This window comes from Ovis aries, chromosome X, assembly GCF_016772045.2.
Source record: "Ovis aries strain OAR_USU_Benz2616 breed Rambouillet chromosome X, ARS-UI_Ramb_v3.0, whole genome shotgun sequence".
In the NCBI taxonomy this organism is placed as follows: domain Eukaryota; kingdom Metazoa; phylum Chordata; class Mammalia; order Artiodactyla; family Bovidae; genus Ovis; species Ovis aries.
In genome coordinates, this window is record NC_056080.1 from 42,605,798 (window position 1) to 42,619,265 (window position 13,468).

The 13,468-nt window shown below is 40.9% G+C and overlaps 1 protein-coding gene across 1 annotated transcript; it reads right to left on the reverse strand.

Annotated features, from left to right (window-relative positions):
* Positions 1–9,024: 9,024 nt before the first annotated feature.
* On the reverse strand, positions 9,025–11,352 carry LOC101105884 (NADH dehydrogenase [ubiquinone] 1 alpha subcomplex assembly factor 4-like). Its single transcript, XM_004022015.5, has 3 exons — positions 11,078–11,352; position 10,944; positions 9,025–9,276 (listed from the first exon to the last, which is right to left on the reverse strand). The coding sequence occupies exons 1-3, from the start codon at positions 11,350–11,352 to the stop codon at positions 9,025–9,027; spliced, it is 528 nt and encodes a 175-aa protein (XP_004022064.3).
* Positions 11,353–13,468: the final 2,116 nt, after the last annotated feature.

The following is a 13,468-nucleotide window of genomic DNA, read 5'->3' on the forward strand; positions in this document are numbered from 1 at the left end:
TACAACACAGGGAATCTCAAGTCTTAATTTTCTGGACTAAAGTGAACTAGCTTCATTCAACGCCGATGTTTATGCCTGTTGATAACAACTATCAAAGCAATACAAGGCAAGGAGGAGAAAAATTCAATAAAGAGTACATAAAGTGAAGACACTTGTGAGGCTAAAACAGGGAGAACTGAAGTGCCATGTGATAAACAAACCAATAAGCTTTAATTGATCAAACAGAACCAGGGCATGGAGCTGTGTGACACAGGTGAGTAACTCCATCCCTCTGAGCTTCTATTTCACCATCTCTAAAGTGGGGCTAATGCCAATTCATAGAGATTTTGTGAGAGTTCCAGGAGACTAGCTATGTAAAGTAGTTGTATAGAGCCTTACAGATGGTTGTTGTTTAGTTACTAAGTCATGTCTGACTCTTTGCAATCTCATGGACTGCAGCACACCAGGCTCCTCTGTCTTTCGCTGTCTCCCAGCGAAAGAGTTTGCTCAAATTCATGCCCATTGTGTAGGTGATGCCATCCAACCATCACATCCTCTGTCTCAATAAGTGGTAGATGGTATCCTTTTGGACTTTTAATCCTAACAATACCAGATAGTTGAGAAGTTAATACATGCAGGTCTGTACTCACAACATCCAGGTGTAGAGGCTGCATAAAGCCAGTGCTTTTATTTAGTGAAAAATATACATTGTAAAAGTAATATGTACAAGCACACATTGTTTGTGCTAGCTGCTCCTTATTTACAGAGCAAATGAAAGGGGAAATGAAATCTCCATTTGAAGACCTTCTAGAGAGCTAAGACAGCACAATAATAAATCTAAGAGAAAAATTACCAAATACAAAGGGAAGCCTTTTAGCAATAGGTTTGAAGTCAAGGATGAAATGGTAACATTACCTTGAATTCTAAACTTTACCTTGTAAACAGGTACACTGCTATCCTGTTGTCAATTCAGATAACACTAATGACTAAAACTTAGAATAAGATCTAGAATATGGTAAACACTGGAAGTATTTTATATCCATTAACTTTGTTGTTGTTCAGCCACTAAATCATGTCTGACTCTTTTCAACCCCATGGACTGCAGCACTCCAGGCTTCCCTGTCCTTCACCATCTCTTGGAGCTTGCTCAAACTCATGTCCATTAAGTCAGTGATGCCATTCAACCATCTTGTCCTCTGTTGGCCCCTTCTCCTTCTGCCTTCAATCTTTCCCAGCATCGGGGTCTTTTCCAATGAGTTGGCTCTTCACATTAGGTGGCCAAAGTATTGGAGCTTCAGCTTCAGCATCAGTTCTTCCAATGAGTATTCAGGGTTGATTTCCTTTAAGATTGACTGGCTTGATCTCCTTGATGTCCAAGAGACTTTCAAGAGCCTTCTCCAGCACCACAGTTCAAAAGCATCAATTCTTTGGTGCTCTGCCTTCTTTATGGTCCAACTTTCACATCTGTACGTGACTACAGATATCTATTAACTTATTTAGTACAATAACAACCATACCCAGGCAGTCATTTCATCATCCTCATTTTATAAATGGGGATACTGGGCCACAGAGAGGTGAAATAATTTACCCAGGGCCACACAGCTGAGTAGAGGTAAAGTTGGAATCCAACACCATAAAGTCTTCTCTAGAGTGCAGGTCTTAGCCTGAGGCCATGCCGCATTAGATGTTGAATCTATTTCCCATCACACAGAGAATACCATCTGCTTACGTAGATTAAGGGCTTCCCTGGTGGTTCAGTGGTAAAGAATCTGCCTGCCAACTGACCTGGGAAGAGCTCACATGCCATTGAGCAACTAAGCCTGTGCACCACAACTACTAAGTCTGTGCTCTGGAGCCCGTGCTCCACAACAAGAGAAGCCACCACAATGGGCAGCCCACGCACTGCAACTAGAGCTTAGCGCCCACTCGCTGCAACTAGAGAAAGCCCACACAGCAGTGAAGACCCAGAACAGCCAAAAATAAATAAATAAATGAATAATTAAAAAAAAATTTAAGTGTTGACAGTTTTTTCACCCCCCTGTAAAATACAAAGTGATATAACCAAAGTGGAAGCAATGCTGGGAAAACAGTAGTTCAGAATTCACTCCATTTAATGTGGAGTATTTTATTGCTGTTAGGTTCACTGTCTCAGTTTCCGCATGGCCAATGACAACTCAGAGCCTCTATGGATATGCTATTCTGTACCGCTTCTCGGGCCCTGAGTAGCTTGAAGGCTCGTCAAGCCAGCTGTAAAGTATAACTAATCAATTACAGCAGCCAGAAATAGTATATATTCATGAGTACAGCCCTGGCCTTTAACCTACAGTGCAAGACCATTTCAGAAGCTAGAAAACCAAACCTTGCAGCTCCACCTCAACTTTCACCCCGATTTTCCATTCTCAGCTGCCCCACAGAAGTCATTTTCAGCTTAGTCTCTTGCTGATAGTCATCTGCGTCACAAAACTATTACCCGCCACGAGCCTTCCTACTTAACTCAATGTGTTCTGAGCCTGATAACCAAGACTGCTAGGGAGTCGCTCAGGACTAGAGTTAATAGGGAGACTCAATTGCATTTCACCCAGAGGAGGCTGCTTACAGGTCAGTGCTGAGATAATCAGCCAAGCAGCTTATGCCTTAGCCATCCCTGCTGCTGCCGCTGGTTGTTTCCTAACTTGGGAAAATTCAAAAACATTTATTGACAAATAAAAGTGACAACTGAAATGCTAGGAAAGCTCTCTCCTTATTTTATCCACCGAGATTGTACACCGCAAGTAACATTTCCCCAGACAGGGTTTTGTTTTTCCTTCCAATCCCTGCTTTCGAATATTTTATGTTCACTTTCAGTCTTTGAGACTGAGAAACAATGTCAACAACAGCTTTCCCAGCCCGAGATAGCCATGACTTGATCTGCAAAAGAAAATGTCAGTGATAATAAAGCCTAATTGATTGCCTATGAGGAAAAAAGATGTGATTCGTGCTTTTATACATTTTTAAGGTCTTAAATTTAATTTATCTCTTCCTAAGCCAGAAGTATTTCTATAGAACTGTTACATAAACACAGCTTCATTCTAGGTATTGTGGTTTATACAGAATGTATCTTTATCCAATATATACCAGATATGTTACACACTAAAATTCAAATAATGAAGACAATCCTGCCATCTCAGGTTTTCATTATCAGCTACATGCTTCTCAACTGTCTGACTTTCAATCTCACCTAGAATCACAGATTACACACAAAAGAGCTACTGTTCCGGGGGAAGACCCCTCAAAGGAAAAGAGGAAATTTATCAAAGTGCCTTACTACTCTTTATTCTCTCTTTGTCCAATGGAAGGAGAAACAAAAGTATGGAATGTTTTTCACTGTTTGAAGAAGTTAGTCACTCAGTCATGTCTGACTCTTTGTGACCCTATGGACTGTAGCCCGCCAGGCTCCTCTGTCCATGGGATTCTCCAGGCAAGAATACTAGAGTGGTTGCCATTTCCACCTCCAGGGGATCTTCCCAACTCAGGGATTGAACCTCAGTGCCCTGCATTGCAGGCAGATTCTTTACCATCTGAGCCACCAGGGAAGCAGGCCTTAAACATCAATATGATAATCTCAATATTTGCAAAGAAATTACCAACATCTATGTCAATAAAAATTCTCAGTAAACTAGGAATAGAAGGAAACTGTCCCAAATTTATAAAGGACATCTTTGAAAAATCTAAATAATATCATACTTATCATTAAAAAAAGTAGAATTTTTTTTCCATTGAAAATAGAGTTTTTCCTGTAAGGTCTTAAAAAAGGGAAAGATATCTACCTTCACTACTCTATTCTACATTAGACTGGAGATTATAGCCATCACAATAAGGCAAGAAAATAGAAAAGTCATGAAAATTAGAAAAGAAGAATTAAAACTATCTTTATTAGTGAAGCTGAGCAGGACCCTGTGGAATTCCTGGGTATTTTCTGAGTACCCCATTACTTGTTTGTAGGGAATAGACTTCAGCCTCCATGACCTTTCCTGAGTTCCAAAGGGCAGGTGTGAAAGATTGTTAATCAGAGAAGGGAGGGTATGCAGAGAAAAGGGAAGAGGAGCAGCCAAGAAACAGTAGTGCAACCTTGGGCAGGATCCTGTTTTTACCTCAAAGGCTATACATAACAGTATGTGGTGCAGAGGTCTGACAGAATGTGGTCCATTGGAGAAGAGAATGGCAAACCACTTCAGTATGCTTGTCTTGAAAACCCCATGAACAGTATGAAAACACAAAATGATAGGATACTGAAAGAGGAACTCCCCAGGTCAGTAGCTGCCCAACATGCTACTGGAGATCAGTGGAGAAATAACTCCAGAAAGAATGAAGGGATGGAACCAAATCAAAAACAATACCCAGTTGTGGATGTGACTGGTGATAGAAGCAAGGTCTGATGCTGTAAAGAGCAATATTGCATAGGAACCTGGAATGTCAGGTCCATGAATCAAGGCAAATTGGAAGTGGTCAAACAAGAGATGGCGAGAGTGAACGTCGACATTCTAAGAATCAGCAAACTAAAATGGACTCGAATGGGTGAATTTAATTCAGATGATCATTATATCTACTACTGTGGGCAGGAATCCCTCAGAAGAAATGGAGTAGCCATCATGGTCAACAAAAGAGTCTGAAATGCAGTACTTGGATGCAGTCTCAAAAATGACAGAATGATCTCTGTTCATTTCCAAGGCAAACCATTCAATATCACAGTAATCCAAGTCTATGCCCCAGCCAGTAACGCTGAAGAAGCTGAAGTTGAATGGTTCTATGAAGATCTACAGACCTTTTAGAACTAACACCCCAAAAAGATGTCAATTTCATTATAGGGGACTGGAATGCAAAAGTAGGAAGTCAGGAAACACCTGGAGTAACAGGCAAATTTGGCCTTGGAATGCAGAATGAAGCAGGGCAAAGACTAATAGAATTTTGCCAAGAAAATGCACTGGTCATAGCAAACACCCTCTTCCAACAACACAAGAGAAGACTTTACACATGGACATCACCAGATGGTCAACACTGAAATCAGATTGATTATGTTCTTTGCAGCCAAAGATGGAGAAGCTCTATACAGTCAACAAAAACAAGACCAGGAGCTGACTGTGGCTCAGATCATGAACTCCTTATTGCCAAATTCAGACTTAAATTAAAGAAAGTAGGGAAAACCGCTAGACCATTCAGGTATGACCTAAATCAAATCCCTTATGACTTTACAGTGAAAGTGAGAAATAGATTTAAGGGACTAGATCTGATAGATAGAGTGCCTGATGAACTATGGAATGAGGTTCGTGACATTGTACAGGAGACAGGGATCAAGACCATCCCCATGGAAAACAAAATGCAAAAAAACAAAAGGCCTGTCTGGAGAGGCCTTACAAATATCTGTGAAAAGAAGAGAGGCGAAAAACAGAGGAGAAAAGGAAAGATATAAGCATCTGAATGCAGAGTTCCAAAGAATAGCAAGAAGACATAAGAAAGCCTTCTTCAGCGATCAATGCAAAGAAATAGAGGAAAAGAACAGAATGGGAAAGACTAGAGATCTCTTCAAGAAAATTAGAGATACCAAGGGAACATTTCATGCAAAGATGGGCTTGATAAAGGACATAAATGGTAAGGACCTAACAGAAGCAGAAGATAATAAGAAGAGGTGGCAAGAATACACAGAAGAACTGTACAAAAAAGATCTTCATGACCCAGATAATCACGATGGTGTGATCACTCATCTAGAGCCAGACATTATGGAATGTGAGGTCAAGTGGGCCTTAGAAAGCATCACTATGAACAAAGCTAGTGGAGGAGATAGAATTCCAGTTGAGCTGTTCCAAATCCTGAAAGATGATGCTGTGAAAGTGCTGCACTCAATATGCCAGCAAATTTGGAAAACTCAACAGTGGCCACAGAACTGGAAAAGGTCAGTTTTCATTCCAATCCCAAAGAAAGGCAATGCCAAAGAATCCTCAAACTACCGCACAATTGCGCTCATCTCACATGCTAGTAAAGTAATGCTTAAAATTCTCCAAGCCAGGCTTCAGCAATACATGAACCGTGAACTTCCAGATGTTCAAGCTGGTTTTCGAAAAGGCAGAGGAATCAGAGATCAAATTGCCAACATCCGCTGGATAATCGAAAAAGCAAGACAGTTTCAGAAAAACATCTCTTTCTGCTTTATTGACTATGCCAAAGCCTTTGACTGTGTGGATCACAATCAACTGTGGAAAATTCTGAAAGAGATGGGAATACCAGACCACCTGACCTGCCTCTTGAGAAACCTGTATGCAGGTCAGGAAGCAACAGTTAGAACTGGACATGGAACAACAGATTGGTTCCAAATAGGGAAAGGAGTACGTCAAGGCTGTATATTGTCACCCTGCTTATTTAACTTATATGCAGAGTACATCATGAGAAATGCTGGACTGGAAGAAGCACAAGCTGGAATCAAGATTGCTAGGAGAAATATCAATAACCTCAGATATGCAAATGACACCACTCTTATGGCAGAAAGTGAAGAGGAACTAAAAAGCCTCTTGATGAAAGTGAAAGAGGAGAGTGAAAAAGTTGGCTTAAAGCTCAACATTCAGAAAACTAAGATCATGGCAGCCGGTCCCATCACTTCATGGGAAATAGATGGGGAAACAGTAGATACAGTGTCGGACTTTATTTTTGGGGCTCCAAAATCACTGCAGATGGTGACTGCAGCCATGAAATTAAAAGACGCTTACTCCTTGGAAGAAAAGTTATGACCAACCTAGATAGCATATTCAAAAGCAGAGACATTACTTTGCTGACTAAGGTCCGTCTAGTCAAGGCTATGGTTTTCCTGTGGTCATGTATGGATGTGAGAGTTGGACTGTGAAGAAGGCTGAGCACCGAAGAATTGATGCTTTTGAACTGTGATGTTGGAGAAGACTCTTGAGAGTCCCTTGGACTGCAAGGAGATCCAACCAGTCCATTCTGAAGGAGATCAGCCCTGGGATTTCTTTGGAAGGAATGATGCTAAAGCTGAAACTCCAGTACTTTGGCCACCTCATGCGAAGAGTTGACTCGTTGGAAAAGACTCTGATGCTGGGAGGGATTGGGGGCAGGAGGAGAAGGGGACGACAGAGGATGAGATAGCTGGATGACATCACTGACTTGATGGACGTGAGTCTGAGTGAACTCCGGGAGTTGGTGATGGACAGAGAGGCCTGGCGTGCTCCGATTCATGGGATCGCAGAGTCAGACGCGACTGAGCGACTGAACTGAACTGTGCTCTTTACAGAACTAAACCCCCCCTCCCGCCCCAGATCAAACGGATTTACCATTCTTCATTCCAGAGAAGAACCGCCCGAGGCCAGATTAAGGAAATGCAAGCCCTGTACACCCTGATCCTTATTGGCAACCCAACCTGAACCATTGCTATAAAATTCCTCACCAAATCCTCCCAGATTGAGCACACAGTTTTTGAGGACAGGAACCCACTGTGTCCCCCTTTGCCTGGCAAAGCAGTAAAGCTATTCTTTTCTACCTCACCCAAAACTCCACCTCCAAGATTCAGTTCGGTACCAGGGCACAGAGACTGAGTTTTCAACATTATTAACAGATGATATAATTGTCTGTGTAGAAAATCCTATATCTTTTTTAAAAGGGTACTAGATTACCAAAGTGTCAGGATACAAGTCTATATAAGTCAGCTTGGGCTGTCATAACAAAATACATAGACTGGTATGTGTGTGGGGAGGCAGGAAGTGATGTTTAAAAACAAAAATGTATTTTCTCCCATTTCTGGAGTCTGGATGTTCAAGTTTAGGGTGCCAGCAGGGTGGGGTTCTAGTGAGAGTTCTCTTCCTGACTTGCAGATAGCTGCATTCTTGCTGTGCACTCTCTCTCTCTTCCACTTCTTATAAGGCCACTAATTCCATCATGATGACTCCGCTATCATTAAGTAATCTAACCCTAAATCCCTCCCCAAAGCCCCATCTCCAAATATGATCAAATTGGGGGTTAATGGTGAAACATAAGAACTTGAGAAGTGGTAGATAATATCAACATACAAAAATCAGTTATGTATATATGTGTGTATGATACACACAAATATACAATTGGGAAATGAAATTAAAGAAATAAAACTATTTACAATAGCATAACTATATGAAATTCTTGGGGATAAATTTGAAAAAAAATATGTGCAAGATCTGAAAACTATAAAATATTGCTGAGGGAAATTGAAAAAGATCTCAGTAAACGGAGAGATATATCATATTCATTGTTTGGAAAAACCAATACTCTTAAAATATCAGTTCTCCACAAGCTGACCTATAGATTTAACACACTCTCAATTCACTCAGTTAATCTGTGTGTGTGTGTGTGTGTGTGTGTGTGTGCAAGAGCACTTGTGTGTGTGTTTGAAAAATAACAAGCTGATTCTAAAAAAGATTCAGAACAGCCATAACAACTTTGGAAAATGAAAACAAATTGGAGAGAGCATGCCCTACCTGATTTTAAGATTTAGTCTAAAACTACAGTTAAGAGAGCATGGTATTGATATAAATATAGACAAATAGATAAGTGAAACAGAACAAAAATAAGCCCACACAAATATGACGCAATGATTTTTGACAAAGGTACAAAGTCAAATCAATGGGAAAAGGATGGCCTTTTTAACAGATGATGCTGAAATAATTAAATATCCATATAGGAAACAAATTACCTTGACCTAAACTGTATCAGTTTTCTATGGCTGCATAAAAAAATTACCTCAAACTGTTTTTTTTTTTTTTTTGCTTAAAATACAGTAGCTTTTATTTACAGTAAATTTATATATGTGCTGATTAGTCATGCTGATATTACATAAGAACACAAACTAAACCATACTAAAGTTTAAAAGGGAGAAAAATCAATCCTATCAGCCATCCTGAAAATTCAGAAGAGTTCATAAATAGCAAGCTCTCACAAGGAGGGAGCTCAACACAATTGGTAATTTAACATGCCACAAATGAGGAAAATAAACAGGGCATGGGGATGAGGACAGGAAAAGTCCTGCCAAGATTCTCTTCATTTTGATCGTATTGCTTTCTTGCCTTTGGGGGGAAGATTTTTTACTTCAAAAGTAACAAAATATTTGAGAAGGGAATTTACATCTTGCTGTTCTAGATGGTATTCGACTGCTATTTTCTTAGCAGTCCATGTGTCTGGATAAAGTTTATGATTATTGAGAAGTGTCAACACCACTACAATGGAAATTTTACCTTTGGGAATGTTCTTAACGTTCACCATGTCAAACTGATGGTCTTTCAGCAACCTGTACTGCTGGGGTCCAGCCCCGGTGGATCCAGGGTAATTTGAAGTGGAGACGGAGTTGGCGTCCTAGGAAAAACTATTAATTAGAAGTATAAAGAGAGATTAGAAAGGAATAGTGTAGTAGGAAAATTAGTGGAGAAAAAAGAGGCTGAATAACTTGGTTTACGTGGGATACCAACAAAGCTTCGAGACAAGAAGCTTGCACTATCTACGTAGGCCACCAGTGCCCACTTGAATAGCGGAGAGTGCCCCTCCTTGGGCTCCCTCTCGCGTGGATCTTAAAAGCCAGGGCAAAATTAGCAGGCTTGGTGAGCACCCACACTCCAGATGGGACTTCAGCCAGAAAAACGGAGAACAAAAAAGAATGACACAGGGGAATCAGTCTTTCCAGAAACTGATCTGTTTTCTTTATTTTCAGGTTTTCTTATATACCTTTTGTAACACATAGAGACAAATGGAAATTTTAAAGTCATGCGAGGGTCAGCAGTCCTGACCTTTATCAAAATCAGGTGCTTCATATAAATGTATACAAGAAGGTCTTAGGGGTTTTACATCATCTTCTGGCCAGGGGGCCTAGTAACATTTTATGATCCTTTCTTTCCGATAACAGTCAGTCAACCAGAAACTTATTTTCCAGGGGTGATTTTCTTAAACCAGGCACCACCCTCCGAAGGTACCAGATAAAGTTGCATTCCTATAGGGTGAAGGTGTGAAGGGAAGGGAAACGGAAAGTCGCTCAGTCGTGTCTGACTCTTTGCAACCCCATGGACGGTAGCCTACCAGGCTTCTCAGTCTATGGGATTTTCCAGGCAAGAGTACTGGAGTGGGTTGCCATTTCCTTCTCCAGGGGATCTTCCCGACCCAGGGATCAAACCCGGGTCTCCCACATTGTAGGCAGACGCTTTACCCACTGAGCCACCAGGGTGAGGGTGTAGAGGGTTACAATTAAGAAAGGAATTTACTTAGCCTAAGGTTAACATGATTAATCTTAAACTGCTACTGCTGCTACTGCTAAGTCACGTCAGTCATGTTCGACTCTGTGTGACCCCATAGACGGCAGCCCATCAGGCTCCTCCGTCCTTGGGATTCTCCAGGCAAGAATACTGAAGTGGGTTGCCATTTCCTTCTCCAATGCATGAAAGTGGAAAGTGAAAAGGAAGTCGCTCAGTCGTGTCTGACTCCTAGCGACCCCATGGACTGCAGCCTACCAGGCTCCTCCATCCGTGGGATTTTCCAGGCAAGAGTACTGGAGTGGGGTGCCATTATTTCTTCTATATGCTAGTTATATTCATTATAAGGGCAGGGAATATGGAGACTTAGCAGCAAATATTGGCCCAACAAATGAAAAACCCTTCACCAATATAATTCCTAATCAACCCACTATACTAATAATTTCTAACTTCCTAAAAGAATCTGCCTTTGGTAAGTCTAAAACATCTCGTGCCTCTCACGGTTGGGAGGCTGTAAACAATCACATGTGGCCGGACGAACCTGTACAGGCAGGCTAAGATAACCCTCAGAGGAGTTCGTAAGTTGAAACACTCTTGTCACACCCAGGAATTTTTATTAACTGGAGCTGTAGGTTAACTCCTTCTCCGAGAGAGGTGATGGGGGAGAGCCCCCCGTAAAGTCAGAGGTGTAGGTGAGAGCATAAAACAGTAAAGTAGGCAGACTCTGGTTTGGGGGGTAGATGCTCGAGGACAGAGGGTTTCCTGAGGCTCGATCCCACCTTTGGGTATGCCGAAGCCTCCTTCCTCATGACCTTTGCCACAGGCGGAGTTCCTCTCACTGGCTCCTGGCACTGTACTCCTTAGGCTTCTGACATGTTCCGGCATCTTTAACCTGCAAAGAAGACACGGGATCTTGGGAATCAACATACACATCTTTTAGTAATGACAGCAGTTTGTCATCTTTTCTATCAATTTCTCCCTTAATTTCTGGATGGCTGCTCATCTGCTCCCGCAGGAGGTTCTTGGTGAAGGGGTGCCTGGGAGTGGGGGAGGGCTTCATTCTGCTGATTTCCCATTCAGCCTGGTTCTCTAGGTTGAAATTCCTGACTGTGCGAGCCACCTCAGCCCCCATTTCTTCACAACATGATGCTCTAAGTTACACCACATGTGGTTAAACACCCACGCGGGCGACCTCCAGGACACACTGGAGCATGTGCACGTATGGGGGTGACCCCTACCTCAAACTTTTGTTGTTGTTCGGTCACTCAGTCATGTCTGACTCTTTGCAATCCCATGGACTGCAGCACTCTAGGCTTCCCTGTCCTTCATTATCTCTTCAAGCTTGCTCAAACTCATGTCCATTGAGTCAGTGATGCCATTCAACGATCTCATCCTCTGTTGGTCCCTCTCCTCCTGCCTTCAACCTTTCCCAGCATCAGGGTCTTTTCCAGTGAGTTGACTCTTCACATCAAATGGCCAAAGTTTTGGAGCTTTAGCTTCAACATCTGTCCTTCCAATGAGTATTCAGGGTTGATTTCCTTTGGGATTGACTGGTTTGATCTCCTTGCAGTCCAAGGGACTCTCAAGCATCTTCTCCAACACCACAGTTCAAAAGCATCAATTCTTCAGTGTTCAGCCTTCTTTATAGTCCAGTTCTCACATCCATACATGATTACCTCAAACTTTGTGGCTTAAAAGAACAACCATTTATTAACTCAGTTTTTTAGGTTCTTACCTACTTCTGGATTATCTGCCTTGTGTCCCAGAAGGCTAACATCCACTTATATGTGGAATCTAAAATATGACACAAACGAACCTGTCTAGAAAACAGAAACAGACACATGGACATAGAGAACAGACTGGTGGTTGCAGGGGACAGCGGGGAGGAATGCAGTGGGAGGTTGGAGTTGGGATATGTAAGCTATTATATATGGAAGTGATAAACAACAAAGTCCTACTATATAGCACAGAGAACTATATTCAATATCCTATGATAAACCATAATGGAAAAGAATAGTTTTCTTAAAAAAAGCTTTGAAAATATGTATGTGTGTGTATGTACAGCAGAAATTAATACAACATTGTAAATCAACTATACTTCAATTTAAAAAAAGGAAAAGAAGGCTAATATCAATGTGTTAGCCAAGATGTATCATCATCTGGAGCCCAGAGTTCTCCTGTAAGCTCATGTGGTTGTGGTAGAATTCAATTTCATGAGGCTGTAGAACTAAAGTCCCTGTTTCCTTACTGAATGTCAGCCAGGAAGCACTTTCAGCAACTGGATGTCAGCTTTCTTTGGCACATGGCCTCTTCCATCTTCAAAGCTAGCAATGGATAATCTCTCTTACATTCAACTTCTCTAACTCTTTCAATCTTTTACTTCAGATAAAGCCCAGGCCTTTTTAAGGTCTCACTTGACTAGGTCAGGCTCACCCAGGATGATCTCCCTATTTGAAATTCAAATTACTTATGATGTTAATTGCATCTTCAAAATCTTATCACAGTAGCAGTTAGATTAATGTTTGAATAACTATGAAAAGATGTGTACACCAGAGCTCTTGGGAGTCAACTTAGAATTCTGCCCACTATTCACAACTTTTACCATTATAATAATTGAATTGTAATGTGACATAGCCTAAATGTACAAAAACTAAAGTAAAAAAAAAAAAAAAAAAACTTCCAGAAGAAAATATCAGAGAAAAACCTTGTGAGTTGGGTTAGGCAGATATTTCTTAAGTATGACACCAAAGCACAGTTTATAAAAGAAAAACTGGATAAACAAGGATTCACAAATCCTTTTGAGAACTTGTCCTCAAAAGACACTATTCAGAGTGAAAAGGCAAGTCACAGTAAATATTCACCAGTTACATATTGGATAAAAGACTTGTGCTCAGAATATTTAAAGAGCTCTCAAGCCACAAGAATAAGAAAATAAGCCAATTAAAAAATGGGAGAAAATGTGAACAGATACTTCACCAAAGAACAATTATGTATAGCAAATAAGCACACAAAAAGATGTTCACTGTCATTGATCATTAGAGAAATTCAAATTAAAGCCACAATCAGATACATTATGTACTGATTAGAATGGCTAAAATTGGAAATACTGATAATACTACTGATATCAAAAAGGTTTGGAACAAGTGAAACTCTCAGACTCTTAATGGGAATGTAAAATGATACATCTGCTTTGGAAAACATTTGACAGTTTCTTTAAAAAAAGTAAACATATACCTAAAGTACAACCC